This window comes from Struthio camelus, chromosome 4 (genome assembly GCF_040807025.1).
Source record: "Struthio camelus isolate bStrCam1 chromosome 4, bStrCam1.hap1, whole genome shotgun sequence".
Taxonomy (NCBI): Eukaryota; Metazoa; Chordata; class Aves; order Struthioniformes; family Struthionidae; genus Struthio; species Struthio camelus.
The window spans coordinates 5,592,559-5,610,478 of record NC_090945.1 but is presented as its reverse complement, the minus strand read 5'-3'; the positions used below and the strand labels follow the sequence as shown (position 1 = coordinate 5,610,478).

General features: G+C 44.6%; 1 protein-coding gene across 4 annotated transcripts in view; it reads right to left on the bottom strand.

Moving 5' to 3' along the window:
* The window catches only part of CSGALNACT1 (chondroitin sulfate N-acetylgalactosaminyltransferase 1), a 77,199-nt gene that overhangs the window by 14,744 nt on the left and 44,535 nt on the right, over positions 1-17,920 (bottom strand). For 3 of the 4 annotated variants that reach the window (XM_068941165.1, XM_068941166.1, XM_068941167.1), the window contains 6 exons: positions 16,466-16,682; positions 15,144-15,245; positions 11,062-11,240; positions 10,613-10,707; positions 7,147-7,228; positions 4,867-6,785 (listed from right to left, as the gene is read on the bottom strand). In XM_068941165.1, coding sequence (XP_068797266.1) covers positions 6,502-6,785; positions 7,147-7,228; positions 10,613-10,707; positions 11,062-11,240; positions 15,144-15,245; positions 16,466-16,682 — 959 coding nt within the window. In that variant the 3' untranslated portion in view covers positions 4,867-6,501. The remainder of the gene's footprint in view (positions 1-4,866; positions 6,786-7,146; positions 7,229-10,612; positions 10,708-11,061; positions 11,241-15,143; positions 15,246-16,465; positions 16,683-17,920) is intronic. The other variant, XM_068941168.1, reaches the window with a different exon arrangement.

Genomic DNA, 17,920 nt, shown 5'->3' with positions numbered 1-17,920 from the left:
CTGTGGAAAAGGATAGACAAGAAAATCACAAAAGAGCTATTAAAAATGTAACTCGTGAAATTCTGACAGGGGCTGAATGATGTGCTTGCTAAAATACCAAAGTAGGGAAGTGTCAAACAGCTGCCTAGTGCATGGCGCCTAGAATTAGAGTAACATACTTTGGAAGGGACCTCTTGAGATTTATCTGGTCCAATCCTGCTGTACAAATGGGGCCAACCTCTAAGTTACAGAATCACAGAATGGTTTAGGTTGGAAGGGACCTCTGGAGATCATCTAGTCCAACCCCCCTGCTCCAGCAGGCTCCTCTAGAGCACCTTGCCCAGGATCACATCCAGACGGGTTTTGAATGTCTCCAGCGAAGGAGACTCCACTACCCCTCTCCGGGCAACCTGTTCCAATGCTCTGTCACCCTCACAGTCAAGAAGTTTTTCCTTCCTGTGCTTCAGTTTCTGCCCATTGCCTCTTGTCCTGTCGCTGGGCACCACGGAGAAGAGACTGGCCTCATCCTCTTGACACCCCCCCTTCAGATACTTGTACACGTTGATGAGTCTTCTCTTCTCCAGGCTGAACAGGCCCAGCTCTCGCAGCCTTTCTTCAGAGGAGAGATGCTCCAGTCCCCTCATCCTCTTTGTAGCCCTCCGCTGCACTCTCTCCAAGAGCGCCATGTCTCTCTTGTACTGGGGAGCCCAGAATTGGGCACAGGACTCCAGGGGAGGCCTCAGCAGGGCTGAGCAGAAGGGCAGGATCACCTCCCTCGACCTGCTGGCAACACTCTGCCTAATGCACCCCAGCAGACCATTGGCCCTCCTGGCCACAAGGACACATTGCTGGCTCATGCTTCACTTGTTGTCCACCAGCACTCCCAGGTCCTTCTCGGCAGAGCTGCTTGCCAGCAGGTCAGCCCCCAGCCTGTACTGGTGCATGGGATTATTCCTCCCTAGGTGCAGGACCCCGCACTTGCCTTTGTTGACCTTCAGGAGGTTCCTCTCCGCCCAGCTCTCCAGCCTGTCCACATCCCTCTGAATGCCAGCACAGCCTTCTGGGATATCAGCCACTCCTTCCAGTTTAGTCTCATCCACAAACTTGCTGAGGGTGCACTCTGTCCCTTCCTCAAGGTCATCGATGAATATGTTGAATAAGACTGGGCCCAGCACTGACCCCTGCAGGACACCGCTAGCCACAGACCTCCAACTTGACTCTGCGCCATTCACCACAACCCTCTGAGCTCGGCCATCCAGCCAGTTCTCAAGCCACCTCACCGTCCACTCATCTAGCCCACACTTCCTGAGCTTACCTAGGAGGATGTGATGGGAGACAGTGTCCAAAGCCTTGCTGAAGGCCAGGTAGACAACATCCACTGCTCTCCCCTCATCTCCCCAGCCAGTCATTCCATCCGAGAAGGCTAGCAGATTGGTCAAGCGCGATTCCCCTTTGGTGAATCCCTGCTGACTACTCCTGATCACCTTCTTGTCCTCCACACGCTTAGAGAGGACCTCCAGGAGGAGCTGTTCCCTCACCTTTCCAGGGATGGAGGGGAGGCTGACAGGCCTGGAGTTTCCTGGCTCCTCCTTCTTGCCCTTTTGGAAGACGGTGGTGACATTGGCTTTCTTCCAGTCCTCAGGCACCTCTCCTGATCTCCAGGACCTTGCCAAGATGATGGAGAGTGGCCTAGCAATAACATCCACCAGCTCCCTCAGCACTCGCGGATGCATCCCGTCGGGGCCCATGGGTTTATGGAGGTCAAGCTTGGACAAAAGATCTCTAACCTGATCCTCCGCAACCAAGGGAGAGTCTTCCTTTCTCCAGACTTCCTCTCTTGTCTCCAAGGTCTGGGAGTCCTGAGGACTGGCCTTAGCAGTAAAGACTGAAGCAAAGGCAGCATTCAGTAACTTTGCCTTCTCTATATCCTTTGTTACCAGGGCACCCGCCCCATTCAGCAGCAGGCCCACGTTTTCCCTAGGCTTCCTTTTGCTAGTGATGTACTTGAAGAACCCCTTCTTGTTCTCCTTGACATCCCTTGCCAGATTTAATTCCAAATGGGCCTTAGCTTTCCTCGTCGCATCCCTGCACACTCTGACTAAACATCCCTATATTCCTCCCAAGTGGCCTGTCCCCTTTGCCACATTCTGCAGACTTCCTTCTTCTGTTGGAGTTTTGCCAGGAGTTCCTTGCTCATCCATGCAGCTCTCCTGCCCACTTTGCTTGACTTCTTACTCAGAGGGATGCACTGCTCTTGAGCCTGGAGGAAGTGATGCTTGAATATGAACCAGCTTTCTTGGACCCCTCTTCCTTCTAGGGCCCTATCCCATGTCAGTCCCCTAAGTAGGTCCCGGAAGAGGCCGCAGTTAGCTCTCCTCAAGTCCAGCGTTGCCATCCTACTTATTGCCCTGCTCCCTCCTCGCAGGATCCTGAACTCCACCATCTCATGGTCACTGCAGCCAAGGCTGCCCCCAACCTTCACAGCACCAACTAGACCTTCTTTGCTTGTTAGTACAAGGTCTAGCAATGCTCCTCTCCTTGTTGGCGTCTCCACCACCTGGGTCAAGAAATTATCATCAGTCCTCTGCAGGAACCTCCTGGACTGTTTGTGCCTAGCTGTGCTGTCTTCCCAGCAGATGTCAGGGTGGTTGAAGTCCCCCCATGAGAACCAGGGCCTGTGAGCGTGAGGCTACTTCCAGCTGTCTGTAGAAGGCCTCATCAACTACTTCTTCCTGGTCAGGTGGCCTGTAGTAAACCCCCAAACCCCCACCACAACAGTGTCACCCATGCTAGCCTACCCTTTAAGCCTTACCCATAGGCTCGCAACTTGCTCTTCATCCACCCCGAGGCAGAGCTCCATACATTCTAGTTGCTCCCTCACATAAAGGGCAACTCCACCACCTCGCCTTCCTGGCCTGTCTTGCCTAAAAAGCACAGAGCCATCCATGACAGCATTCCAGTCATGTGAACTATCCCACCATGTCTCTGTAAACTGCAATGAGATCATGGCCCTGCGACCGCACACAGATCTCTAATTCTTCCTGCTTATTCCCCATGCTGCGTGCATTGGTGTACAGGCATTTCAGAGAGGCGATCAAGCATGCAGGCTTCCCAGGAGCGGTGCAAGAGGATCCTCCATAGCCATGTCCCATGCTGTCTCCCCTGGCTGTATGCACCCGCTGGAGGCCTCCTGACTTGAGCGGCGTTTTACTGACTCTCCTGCCACTATACCACTCCCCTTCCCCCCTCTTTCCTAGTTTAAAGCCCTCCTTACCAGGCTGGCCAACCTGTTGGCAAAGATGCGCGGGCCCCGCTTAGTGAGGTGGATCCCATCTCTCCCCGTCAGCTGTCGATCTTCAAAGAGGGTCCCATGGTCATAGAAACCAAAACCCTGCTGCCAACACCAGCGGCACAGCCAGTTGTTAACTTGGAAAACTCGTCTACTCCTCCTCCCGTCCTTTCCCCTCACAGGCAAGATTGAGGAGAAAACGACCTGGGCTCCCAGACCCTTCACCACCATTCCCAGAGCTCTGAATTCCTGTTTGATGGTTTCCAATTTGCCTTTCGTGTCGTTAGCACCCACATGGAAGATCAGCAGAGGGCAGTAGTTTGATGCATGGACAAGCCTTGGCACTCTTTCCATGACATCTCTTCTTTGAGCCCCTGGCAGGCAGCAAACCTCTCTGGACAAGAGGTCAGGTCGGCAGAGAGGTGCCTCTGTCCCCTGCAGCAGGCAGTCACCCACAACAATCACTCGCTGCTTCTTTCGGCTGTTCCTGCACGGCACAGGGTCTGCCAGGCCAGTTGACTCCCTTGGAGCCATGCCCAGCTCCTCTTCAGCTTGGAGGGCGCTACACTTGTTCTTCAAGGGTAAGTCTTGAGGAGGAGCAAGAGCCTTTCTCCTTCTGCGAGAGGTCACCAGCTTCCAGCCCTCTTCAACAGCGTTATGATGCACCTTTACACACAGTACAGAGCCCTCTGACAACTCCGCTGCAGTGTGGGGTGGGGACTCCTGGATCTGAACAGTCTCCGAGAACGCCCTGTCAATCTCCCGCTCATCCTCTCGGATGCTACGCAGCCTACTAACCTCCTCCCGTAACTCCTTTATCTGGTGACGCAACTGGTCAACCACAGCACACCTCACGCAGGAGAGCTGACTGTCAGCCCAGGCCCCACGGAGAGGCCCCAGGCACTCCCTGCAGACTGACACCTGCAGAGCTGCATCTGCTGTCCGAGGGTCTGTCTGGGTTGAAGCCTCAGACACAGCTGATGCAGCACCTCCAGCAGCCACTGGGGAGCGTGCTCTTCGACGTGTCATGACCATCAAATTACAAGTTACATCAAGTTACATCAAATTGCTCAGGGTTTAGGGTGAACCTAAGGGAGGAGAATCAAAACTGTCACATTTGAGAAATTGGAAGGGCTACACTTGAGGCAGGTTATGATTAAGAAACTTTTATCATACACTGCACTCAGTTTCAAATCCAGGTTAAATGGGACTGCGGGAACAGCTAATATTCTGGAACAGTCCAGTTTTTGTAGCTCTCATACACATTCCACAAGCCAATATTTGGCTCTTCCTGATGCATTAATATTTATAAAGTCTCTCCATCAAAACATAAATTGCTTTTAAAACAATGTATCATGCACACTGGGGAAAACACATTGGACTCACTTGAGTTACTGCTCAAGCTTTTGTACTAAGCAATGCATTTGGGTTTTTTTAACCATACAGAGTTGGAGTTCATTTTCCATACAATCCTTCTGTTTTTCGGAACCTTTTGGGACGTTTGGTGTTTTGCAAGTGAAATGCAATGAAGATCACTTGCATCTAACAAAAGACAAACACATATATTTTAAATAAACATCAAGGGAAGAGATACTTACAGTAGCATGTTCTGTGACTGCATCTTCTGCACACAATGCTTTCAAAAGAGGTTCATAAGCACTCTTCCTACCGCACAGCAGCATGACAAATGCCATTTTATTCATTGTTCAGTGCTATCTTGCATATTTCTTCCCCCCAGCTTTTACAAGCCAAAAAACAAATCAGAATCTGATTTCAGACTGCCTCAAATTAATCTGAAGCTAGAAAACAAATAGATCACGAGGAGAAGCAGCATTTAGGGAAGCAAACGGGATTGCCCAATCCATGCATTTTTTTTGGCTAGTAAATACTAAAATGATAAGCAGCAGTCAGCGTTAAGAGAAAATGCTTTATAATAGCAATAACTCATGCTTTCAACAGTATTAGGCAGTTGAAAAAAATCTATTGAAAAGGAGACTAATTTCTAGGATGTGCCTATAATTATAATAAGAGCATTTCCAGGGACCAATAATCAATCACAAAAATTTATTTTGTTAACTATAAAAAACTTCCTATGCCCTGGGAAAAAACTCTAGATTTGGTTGAGAAGAAATACTTTGGTATAAAGTCACAAAATGTTCATCCATTTGGTATCCGGCATGCAGAGTTTAAAGTCTCCTGCTAAATCAACACGGCAAGTTGAAATGTATTTCCATTTCTTCAGAACAGTAAAGCTTCTTCCTTCCAGAACTCAGGTTCTGTAGAAAAATCACTTCATTCATCTGAACCAGGTTCCTATCCACAGGAAAAACAGATTGGCAGAGCGTTTTCCAAGGGTTGGAAGGCTGTACTGTTTCCTAGTAAGGCTAGAAGTAGAAAAATCTGAAGCATGACAAAATAATTCCCAAATAAAACAAACTTCATTTAAAAATACATCTTGAGATACTTACAGTATTCTAAAGCAGAGACACACCGTCATATTCAGCTGATATAAAGACACGGCTCATTGCTTTTGGTTCACTGTCCACATCAGAGAAAGAACACTACTCCCCGGCTTTTTTTGGAATATCACACTTGACTGGTACGTCCTTCTCTTTCTGAATTTTAAAAAGCACTTTCTGAGATGCCTCTTGTCTCCGAATGAACTGGGAATGCCCTATGAGTGCACTGCGGCTGTCCCGTCCCCCTGATCCCTCCCGCCCAAGGGAAAAAGATTTTTGGTCGCTCCAGTTTAACCATCGTTAGCAATCAGAGCTCTGCTTCTCAGAGCAGGAGCTCTGTACTTATTTGAAAGTAGCCCTTTTTAGATATGTCAGGTTAGATGTAGGAAATAACTCCTTATTATTGGCCCTTTAAAAGGCCAGTCCTTTCAACAACTGCACACGTTACAAACATTTCAATAGAACAGAGCACATCCATTTGTTACTGTGAAGATCACACTGGCATTTATGCAATGTTCACTGTTTCCATAACCTTGAATCTCATCAAGGGTTCAAGCCTTCCCCAGGAGTGACTTCTGGGCAGGCAGGCTAATGGAGTACGCTAAGAGCACTATTAAGAAAACCTAGAATAAGGGAGGACGAATGCTTTCCCTTATCTTCCTTTGCCGTCAGCCTGCGGGAAGCTTCATCCTCTTTCAGTCTCATTCTTGTTAGCAGCTCTGTTCCGAAACACTCTAAAGTCCATTTGGAGGCTTTTTGTCTTTCTTTCTGGGTTCATGTCTTTTTATTACTCAGCTTCTGCCTTTGTAGATGAGTCTCAATCTCTTGCCTGAAAACAAGCATCCCTAATTGGCCATGAGAAGCCTCGTTCATGGCCTTGGACTGCATGCACATTTTGTACTGCTCTGGGGTGAGCTCGTCCAGACATCGCTTTTCATGCCAGAGATGGAACAGACCCCTGACAGGCGTTCTGATCACAATAAGGTTGCTGTGGAGGTATTTGCGGTACAGATGCACATCTTCTCCACCCCAGCCTTTAATGTCCAGATCAAAGCCACCTGGCACAAAGAACATCCAAAATAACACCGGAAATACATTCCTTCCACTAGCAAACTTGATACTGCTGTTCTCTGGGTCCAGTTGGCTCTTTAAAAGAGCCACAGTTTCTGGCAACATCATAAAGCATTCAAATTCCTCAACCTAAATAAAATCCTTCATCATCATGCAAAATTCCTTTATTTGTACTGGGCAGTGCTTAGTTTCTGGTAGCCTCTATGACATCTGGGAACAGTCTGAACATGTATCCAGAGCACTGCTGCTAAAAAGGGGCACAGAGACACTGGCTGGGGAAAGGGAAGCTGATCACAGTTTCATAAGTTTCAGTACGAAGGCAGATGTATTTGAGTGTATTTTTCTTACCTATGTTGATGAAATCAGATCTGTACTGGCAAGTCATCCCAAACCCGAAGTCTCTCCAAAATCCAGTTTCTTTTTTAATAATCTGCATAGGGAAAATGATCATTTATATGGGAGCAAAAGCCCTTTCAGTCTGAGCAGGGGAGAAATAAGCTCCTGGGTGTGGTCAGAAACAAAAGCAACCCCCATTTTATTTTATCCCACATAAACCCACTGCTGGACTTGATCCAGTTTCTGTAGATGCTCATTGCTTATTCCTGCCCCAAATACCACCACTGTCATTAGCGATCAGGGAGATAAAGCCCTCGATCTGGAATGATCAGTTTTACTCTGCTCCTTGGAAGAACCGCTGTTGTAGACCGAGCAGAGCAATACCACCTCACTCTTTGGAGTTTCCCTTTTCACAGGCAAAACTTCCTTCTAAATTAAGTTAACTTCTGCACGATTCAAAACTTACATAGGAAACGTACTGGTAAGTCAAGGAAGCCAGACTCTGCTGTAGAGCAGATGGTGGCATCTAGATTCTGGACCACAAAAGCGCTGGAAGAAAATAGCTGTTCTAATCTGATCGCACAACTGACAGCTTTTTGATTTCTTAAATTTTGACAAAAATTAGGAAAGTGGTAAGAATCATTTTCTGTTACAGAATTACTGTAAAAAATAAAATCCAACTCCAACCAGAGTCCAGAAATATTAGGTGGGGATTATACACCCTATAAAAGCCTCTGTCACAAGGAATTTGCAATCTACACTATTGAGACGGACGATGGAAACATTACGTATTATCATAGGTAGCAAGTCAGAGCAGTGAGACACAATGGCTAGAATTTTCAAAAGCAGATATCCAAGTTTAGATCCCAAGGTCATAATTAATCTGTGTTAATGATGTATGCAATGCGGTGAGACCCTCAAGAGTTTCAAGAGACTGGAACAGACATTTAACCCTCTAAGCAAGTCAGCAATACTTCACACTCCTGCTTACAGAGCCACCCTTGAGCAGCTATTTTTGAAATTTTTGGCTTCACTTGCCACAAAGTTACAGAAGAAGATGAGACAGGGTTTCCATTTCTGAAGGTACAAATCCTAGTGTTTCCTTAACCAAAAATCTTCTTCCAAGACAGGTAAAATTTCTCTTGAAATCCTCTCTCCTGATTTCTCTGTCACACCTCCCCTTTTTGCTCATAATCCCTGACATTTTGTGGGCTTTTTTATTTTTCTGTTCCTACTGATACCCCTTTCTTTTTGCATTTCTCCTTTCCTTGAAAAAAGCCAAACCACTGCAGAAGCCAACTCAAGATGGTATCTGTCAGGTCTGCACTGTAATAGGAAACCTCCATAACGATGTCTTTGCACCAAGCTATTCGTATGCATTAGCATCATTATTTCCCATTAGTGCAAGTGGCTGCTGCACAAATCAATTGCTTTCAAAGCTTTCTGAAGGCTCCTTTCTCAGCAACCCAAGCACTGGGATAGAGAGCTAACTCTGTCTTGTTTTAATGGCACAGACCTGGCCTCGTGCCTGGGAACTAACGTGGGCCGAATATACAAAAACTACATAGAAATGAAATTGGCAGTACTTCTTTAAATCAAGAAGCTTTTTGACATAAGCATCACATTTTGCAATTCAAACACTAGCTATAAATATTTGCACAAACCTGACAACATACTTTGTGGAATCTATGCTACTTTGAGAACTAAACTCTGTATTTCCTTTCCTAAGTACAAGCGTGAGGATCTCTGACTGACTCTCATCAGAGAAAGAAGAGCTAACGTGAATTCCATGGTATTACCAGAACAGGCTTTCTCTGAGACAGAACAAGTAGAAAGGATTTTCCAGACTCTTCAGTAAGACAGAAAATAATTTTACATGTAATGGCTGAAGAAAGGTTGCCTTTCCATAAATACTAAGAATGGGTAAGTATTTTTTTTTCTCCCTGGATGGTATAGACTCTTGATCTTTAAATTAACTACTTTTTCCCCATCGGCAGCCTGGAAGGCGTTCTGGATCTATTTTAGAAAGAAATCAGACTGGCTGGCTCTCTGTTGGATAAAATGGAGAGCAATAGATAGAAAGATATTTAGAAGTGTCTTACGTGGAGTTTTCCAACTCTTGCTCTTTGTTTTACTAGTGGGATTGCATGAGGTAGTGGTAGTGATGCCAGAAGATTGGACTCAGACCCCTAGCGATCTTTTTCAGCTCTGTCCATTGCTAAGCTCACAACATCCCAAACTCTTAACTCCTGAGAACAATTACGGAGGCTGGGACGCTCTGGAGACAGTGTCCAGCCTGGGATGGGGTAAGCCCTGACCCACACAGTGCCTGCCAGTAAGACCAACAGCTTTGCCAGTTGTCGTGAGCAGACACTTAACCCAAAGGAACTGGAAGAAGCTGCATAGCGGCTAATGCCTCCGCTTGAAAATTGTGCCACTTATTAACACTAGTGGTCAGAAGACTGTGAGGCAGGGACCCGCTGAAAGACGACTGACTCGGGAGAGAAGCAAGGTTGGAGGGTATACATAAAGGCACCACTTCTACCGCTCCTTTAGCTTCTACACAATGCAGTGCCAGAGCATAAGACAATGGAGAACACTGCCTCTGCAGCAGCGCCAAGCAACTGCTCTGCCACTGGGATTCATGTGAACCTCCCACCTCTGTGCTGCTTCTTCACAGCATCTTCCTCCTCACTGAGTAAATTCACCTGACTTTAACTACAAGATTCAATTGTATGCCATATGGCAACCTTTTTAAAACTAATGCTTTGTTCTCGTATTAGAGATAAGCAGATGAGATGAAAGTCAAGGTAGCTATCCTATGTTGCATCGGTTCCAGATCAAAGCCAGAAGGGACAGCTCCAAGCACGTCATTTGGCACTGACGCAATGCGGTACGCTTTAGGAACACGCTAGCTGCTTGCAGGTAGTTCGGTCACAAGCTATGGAATAGGAAAAGCCACTATATGTGCTCAAGTACTCGTATAGCTGCAGCATCCTCTGGAATACTGCTTTCACTGACTAAATAATATCAGATCCCATCAGTCTGATGTCTATGTTCTTTATAAAATCAGCTTTCCAGGACGCAAGAAAAGAAACTATTCAGTGCAAGAGAAAACTAGAGCAACGTCAGGGTCTGTCACCCCAAGACACTAATGCCACCCCACTAATGCCACTCCACACTAATGTGGAGTTGTTGTTAGCTAATTACAAAATCCCTTCTGGCAGAGAATCAGGCAAAGTTTAAATTCCCAGGTTCCATGTATAAAATACCAAACAAGGCTTGAAATAAATGGTACCTAGATACTTTCCTTAAAGCTTAAATGCAAAACTCACAAGGAGGTGACTGTAGTAGTTTTATCTGCGCAGTACATCACTGTGCACAGGAATAGGGAAATGCTAACCAACAGCACAGACATCCTTCAAAAATGAAAGCTTTGTCCAGATAAAAGCAGGTGTTCAGAGAACCACGTACTTACCAGCTGCTGTTCTAAGGATGGGATGGAATCATGGTGGCCATAAATTATACTGGGGTTATACTGGCTGAAGAGAACAGGATAAAACACTTTCTTCCCTAGAAATGACAATGGATTAATTTTTTTTAAAGCTGTGTAAAACATACTTCCCTCTCCTAAAAGATGCTGTTCAGGCTGGATCAAATCCAGATGAAGTCATGCTGCAACTTTCAGATTGAGCCTACATTCCTTGCATGAGAAGAATTCAACCACAGTGGAAGCAGGGGAGCTATAACCTTTCAAAAGTCAGCCAAGAATGGAATTTCTATACATGCTTTAATTAGTCCTCTGCATTTCAAGAATGACTTACAGCAGCTTCATTACCAATTCAAAGGCAAGCACACTCTGGTGAAGGCAATTACACCATAACTAAAAATCTGCTGAAAAACTATACGCTTTGCAAGTAGCAGTACCTGGCTGCGTGTTCAATCTACAGGAGTTCAGGAATTCAGCTGTGAAGTATATGTCCACATCACAGAAAAAGAGAACAACGTTGCTTCCTTTCCAAACTCGAGCACCAATGTCTAATCCTTTTCCTCTTGAAAATTCTTCATTCAGCTGGATGAAGGTGAAGTTCTTGAAGTTGGCTGATCTAAGGAAAGAAAAAGCCCATGAGACCTAATTTAAGAGAGGCTGTAGAGTCTTAGTAAAATATTATTCCACCTACCAAGTGACATTTGTATTTGAAAATGAAAAAGAAAGTTTATTTCTGTGACTCTCAAAGCCTTCAGGAAACTCGGGAGGCAAATCTGGTACTTGTTAAACTACCTTTGAAACTACTTTGAGGAAATAGTCACTGTTTGTACAGGAAGAGCCAGAGAGAGGTTTCTCCCTTAAAAAGAGCAGCTGGTCCCAGTGCATTTTAGTTTTAATATGCAAGCAAAAATGAAAAAAAAAAGGTTTATGTCCTAATGTTTTATTAAGACCTGTCACAGTTACTGCTTGACCTAAGTTAAAAAGAATAAAAGCAAACACAATTGCAAAGCTGGGATGGAAATCACTATTTCCTTTGAGTTTAGGTTAGCTCAAAGACATACTAGAAATGCATCAGTTCTTACATATTCTATATTCTTGTAGAGTTGCTTGCCATTGGAAGAGAACCTTCTGTACAAACGTATGAAGATTTACTTGGGAGGAGATATTACTTAGTGGAGGATAAAAAGCCAGCGTATGTCAATATTTCATGTATTGGAGGAGAGATAGGTAAACGATCAGAGTATCAGAACACTAGCTGATGCTGACTGGAGTTACAGGTAATGAGTTATGTGTGTTCAATCGACACGAAAATAAATCAGCTCTCAGTATTATTGCTGGCCTTGGGGTTTTCCAGCATACATCAGGACTTCCAGGCATGCTGAGCAAGGCTAGAGGAAAAGGACCCCTTTTCCCTTCCAACCTTTTTGTGTTTTCCTGCCACAGACCCTGTGCAAGCCTCCCACGTTGGAAGGGTGTTACCTTGACCTGGGAGCATCAGTGATGTGGTGACCCTGCCAATGTCTTCCAGGTCTGGCTTGGGGCACAGAGCAGTCACAGAGTGAGGAAGTTCTGACATGTGGCCAGGCTGTGGGGGGATGATCCCTGCACTAGGTGATCAGGGATGGGGGAAAACTTGTGCCTTTAACAAACCTGCAAGGGAAATATCACACCTGTCTACTTCACCAGGGTCACGCCATACAAACTGAAGGAACTGCAACGTTGTCAATTACTATTTCTGCTTACAAGGACGTACAGGGCTCTGTAATCTTCTTTGTCACACTGTCCACTTTAAAAGGGGGCATGGCAATTGGTTCACAGAGGGAAGAGGCAAGCGGTTCTTTCTTCTTCTGGTTTGTTCTTTCTGTTTTTTTCATTTGAGGACTTTTCTCTCTCTTTTTTAAGCATTTAGCTAAGGAGAAGCCCAAAGTTTACACTGCTGAAGCAACTTGGCACTCATCTGGAATACTAATTCAAACCTCAGAAACCCAGTCTCAGCATGGGAAGGATCTTTTCTCCACTCTGCATGGCAACATTTTTGCATGTTACCTGAACAGTCTAAACATATCTATCCGATAGCATCACAAAATATGATTCTCTGTTTTTCCTTCCAGGGTTCTTTGCGCTAAAACCCAATTGTGATGACCCAATTTCCATTGAAGAATTATGACTGAATGCAAGTTCCCAAAAGGTTTCCAAAGTGACCATCCTGCATTAATTGCCACTTTGAAAGCACAGTTTTGCCAGTTACTTACTGTTCAGAATGCAGAATGGCTAATTTTGCTCGGTGGAAGAAGACTACTAGCTATAGATTCACCTTGAGTAGAAGCTTTTGCTGACTGCTTTGTGTTACCAGCTGCACACCTACCTGTTAACTGAGAACAGTGTTACTTTCTAAAAGTAAATTGCTTGGCATTTGGTAAGCCATCCACAAACAGTCTGAGGTAGGAAAGAGGAGACTAGACAAAGACTAATTAACAGGTAACTACTTTCCGAGGCGCTGCTGCAGGGACCAAGACTGTGGTTTGCCTGTGGGATACAGTCTGCATGAACATCACACCTTTTCCTACTAAAGTGACCTGGACAGTTAGGTTCAAATACTCCGCTTAATTAATAAACGTTATCTCCTGCCATCCTATTAGACCTCAATTTACATATTTATTTTCAACAGTAATTTTTCTGCTATTATCCCTGTCGTGCTGGCAGGATACCACAGAGAAGCAGTGAGCAGCCGGGCACTCCACCGGAAACGCGGAAGGTATACCAGTGAATTAAAACAAAGGTCTCCTGAGTCCTAGGGAACAAGTTCTTCCTGAAGGAGCAGAGCCATAGCCTCAGCTTCAAACAGGTCTTATCACGTTCTCAGGAGAGAGAATGCCAAACTCATTGTAAAATGCCCTGAAACACCACACTATCCTTAACTGAGCACCACAGGTAGAAGCCTCACTTTTGAAGAGATCTCCACCTAATGCTAAGTGTGGCTGGAAAACCCAGGCTGTGTTCAAATACCATCTTTTGGAGTTTGGATAACAGGCAGCACATTCAAAAGTCCTCATCGTTCTCACTGCACCTCTGTTTAACATCATGTGACTCAAGTAGGAGATAATCAGCAGAGGCCACCTGATAGCATTAAACAAAGTCATCTCTATACATCTCCAGTACACGGGTATTAGCATAACCTTGCAGGGTTGCTTTCATTTAATCTGGTTTTCAAGTGAAGACAAAAATATCCATTTCATCCTCTTAAGGTATTTCACTTCTTGAGTAAGTGAGTATGACAGACCCGAAACTCAAGCACAGCTCGGAATAGTCTGAATCACTCTACTGACACCGAACGTTTCCTGAAATCCTGTTTCATGAAAAAAAATATTGGAGAATGCTGTCAAAGAAATGAGCAATTGTTTTATTGCACTACCCTTAAAATTTATATGTGAATTCAAGCTAAACTGTCACTAGTTCTTCTTCTTTAAATTGCAAATGCAAACCCTGCAGAATCCACATCTGTATACAATATACCGTCATATTTACATAGCTGAGCGTTGTTCTCGCCAAAAAAACAGAAATAACATGCAGCTTAGCTTCTTTTCTGCTTTTGCATTTCTGGATATAGCACTAGATTCCTCACAAAATTGGACAACCCATTACTCTCATTGGCATTTCCTAAGTCCGTCCCATACCGACTTCACAGGAGCAATATCATTACATAGCAGCTCAGGATCTGACCCTGACTAATATTAGCATATTTAAAGTACAATCATTTTGTCATTTCATTTGAGTTAGAAACAGTTTAAATAAGCACAAAGCATCCTTCTAATTTAGCACCCTATGGCTTCAATTTGTCCTATATTTAGCAACGTACCCTGCCATTCTAGCTCTTAACAGAAGAAAGGGAAACCTGGTATGAAACAATTAACCCCCGAAATTTGTAATGCAGTGATTCTGAGAGGAGTTTAGGGGAAGAGATGCCCAAAAATCTCAGCAAGGCTTAGATGGATAAGTTTCTTCAGGTAAGTAGGTAGAAAACATCTGTGTGGTCACATCACTCTATCTGTTCTGCCAGCATGGAGAAGCTAACAAAGGACTACGCTGCCACGTGATCTTGACAAACACGGCTATACAAACAAACCCAATAGAGCAGACCAGGCCAAAAACCTCTAGCTCCCACGGGCTCTGCTGAAATTGTGTCTGGAAGTTAATGGTCAGTCCTAGCAGTTAAATGCCACCTTCAGAAGGACAAAAGACGTTCAGGCCTGACTACTGTTACCAGGGTGAAAAGGAAGCTGCACTAGAGTACATTCAGTAAAATCTGCTCTGTGGTTCTAAAGACCAACATCACAAAAACACAGGTATAGTACTGTTATGGTAATACCATTTCTAGCTGGTAAGAAGGAAAGGATGCTGGTTTCTCCAGTGCAGTTAGGAACTTCTTGGCACTCCTAAGAATTTGAAAAACTATCTAGTCTCCAATTCATGGTGTGATTGCTGTGTATGAATGGCAAACATCAGATATTCAGATACTTACTTGGAGGTATTTTCAAGTATAGATTTGACTTCATTCATTTGTTCTTTTCCAAAGTAAACTACAGTGAGGTGAATTCTCCCATCCTGCTGAATGCCCATTTCCCTAGAGAATAAAGACAGATTTAGGACTTGTCCCAGAAGTCTGCTTTCTTAAGTAAACCACACCAAATGGGGGAGGCATTCCTGAGGGCATGATTCACTAAGAGAGGTCCTTGTACTAACAAAGGGGCTCACTGCCTCTATCAGATGGGACAGAAGACCATCATTATCTTTTAGGTAGATTAGGAACTGACTGTCTAGGCAGCGCTTGCTATATTAACAGGACACCATTAAACCACCACTCAGCACCACTAAAACAGCCCACCCAGTGCCCTGAAAGATCAGGCAGATATTACTTCTAGCACTCAACAGAGAATGAGAAGGAGGATTTTAAAGAATCCATTCAAATCCCTACCTCTCAATCTTGATTTCTGGTAACAAATATTCCAAAGGTCAGATCTTTGGCTTTGTGTTAAGGAGCATTTCCTAAAATCTAAATATCAACTGGGGATCAATCCAATAGCCTAAGGGGAGGATCAATCTGACCTAATGCCAGACATCATGCCTCACTTGTACAAAGTTTAGTCAGCAGGATTTAATCTATAATCAGCAGAGAGATCAGCACCACCAGAGGGTGATTTATCCCATCCTAAAAGAAGCATCTAGATGGCTAATTTAAACAAGGAGCCTATTTTTAGACGGCTGAAATCAGAAAAAAACAAATTCATTTGTAACAGTTAGTATCTGTTGTTAACATAGTCTTTTCTGGGCAGCTCTTCAAAGCTGCATTTCAATGAAATTTTACCTGCAAAGGTTGTCTCTATGCTGAAAAGAAAATGAGTTTAAAAATAACTATCCTTAACTTCAAATACATTTCCTTCTTGCTTCTTACTGCCTTATCTTTTCTCTAATAGGGCCAGGCAAAATGTCTGGGAGTACTAATTCCCTTTTTCCCTAGAAACGTTCCTCTGCAACTAATGGCATGAAATTGTTGTCACATAGTAGCATGTACCCCAGCAAAACAGACTGAGAGACATAAACCAGGTACACGCAAATCAGAAACCCTGATGACTGCAATATAACTGATTTTACTGCTAAACATAATGCATCAAACAGCCAAACACCTTTCAGCCACTCTGATGTTAAAATGATTTCTTAAAGGTGCAATGAAATTGTATGTAAAAGTATCAGGATTTTTACCCAGTGAGGTCTCAATAATTCCAGTAACTGCATCTCACTGTCCAAATAAGATAAAGCAAGGGTACCATTTGAAAGGAAGCCCACCTGAAATTCTGCATGAACTGTCGAAATTTGCTGGCTCTCTTAGCCAGTGGGACAATGATATTAATAAGCGTGTCAGCCATATTGACATTTTCATTTTTCACTTTCATTACCGGACCAAACGGCCGGAATAAAACAATCTTCTTGAACTGGTGTTTTGCGTCTCCTTTGAAAGTCAGCTCGTACAACGTGCCTTTGTCTTTTTCTGTGCGGTAGATTCCTGCAAGAACACAAAGAAGAAGGGATTTTGAATTAAAGCTGGGGTCCTGGGGGGAGAAAAAGACAGAGTTTTGATGTGCCACACACAAGTTCAAAAAGCAGCAGAGGTACGAGACTTCTACTTCTAAACCAGTATGTGATCCACTAGCACTTGGAAGAGGCCTCAGCCTGTCAGGGAGACGACCCTGAGTTCCAGGATCTATTTTGTATTCTCATGGATACGCTCCTAGACTTGGCTAAGTTACAAACCCCTGAAGGTTACCATTTGCTCACACACATAGGCCAGCAGACACACTGTTCTTATTTTCCTGAATGGTCCAATCGCACAGTGCACACCCCAGAACACAGCATGCATGGTAATAATTATGCAGAGACGCTGCGAAAGGCAACCTGCCTCTCCGCGAGTTAAGTGATTAGGCCATCTCCCAGAAAAGCAATTTCCTGATGAGCACATTGATAAGCTCTTTTCTAGGTGGTTCTCTGCTCGGCAACTATGGAAAGTCCCATAATAAAACGATGGGGGCCAGGTCGCAGCAGCCGTCAACTTCCCCATTGCCAACCAGAACAAAACTATCATGTTAATCAACCCTCAGGAGAACTTTCTCTCCTCGTAGCACGAGTAACGGTCTGCAAGGACCGATACTATGGAGTTTGTCAGAGGCTAGGCCCAGGACACAACCCTGGAGACTGCATCAGAGAGTCTCCGAGGATATTTCATTCAGATGACAGCCAAGGTAAGCAATACTGCCTTATGCCATTCTTTACGCATACTGCCATCTCTGCCTCTGTGACCTGCCACAGGGTGGACACTTAACTAAGGCAGGGCTAAGAAGCAACCAGGAGTTGGAAACCACTGATGTGGTTAAGCTCCTGCTGCGTTGAGGCAGGTGTTAAGATGAGTGGAGATCGCTGTGTTTCTTGACAGGATTACTATACTAATGGTCGGTATTCTCTTGCAACGTACTCTTAAGAAAAGGGACAAACAAAACATATGGATGGAAGGAAAAATCCCTCTGCTTGATTTCCCCCCCCTCCCCTTACCCTGGTTATGAAGAACAGCTTAACCCAAATCATGCTCGTTTTCCATCTTAGTCATCCCTGGATGTTTAACAGTGCTTTGTATCTGACCCACGGATAGTCAGCTCTCTCAGTATTTATTGCAAGGGTCTTAGGTAGAGGTTTCTTTGAATAGCCAAGTGACATAAGCCGTTCATTTTATATTGTGGACTTTACATTGGT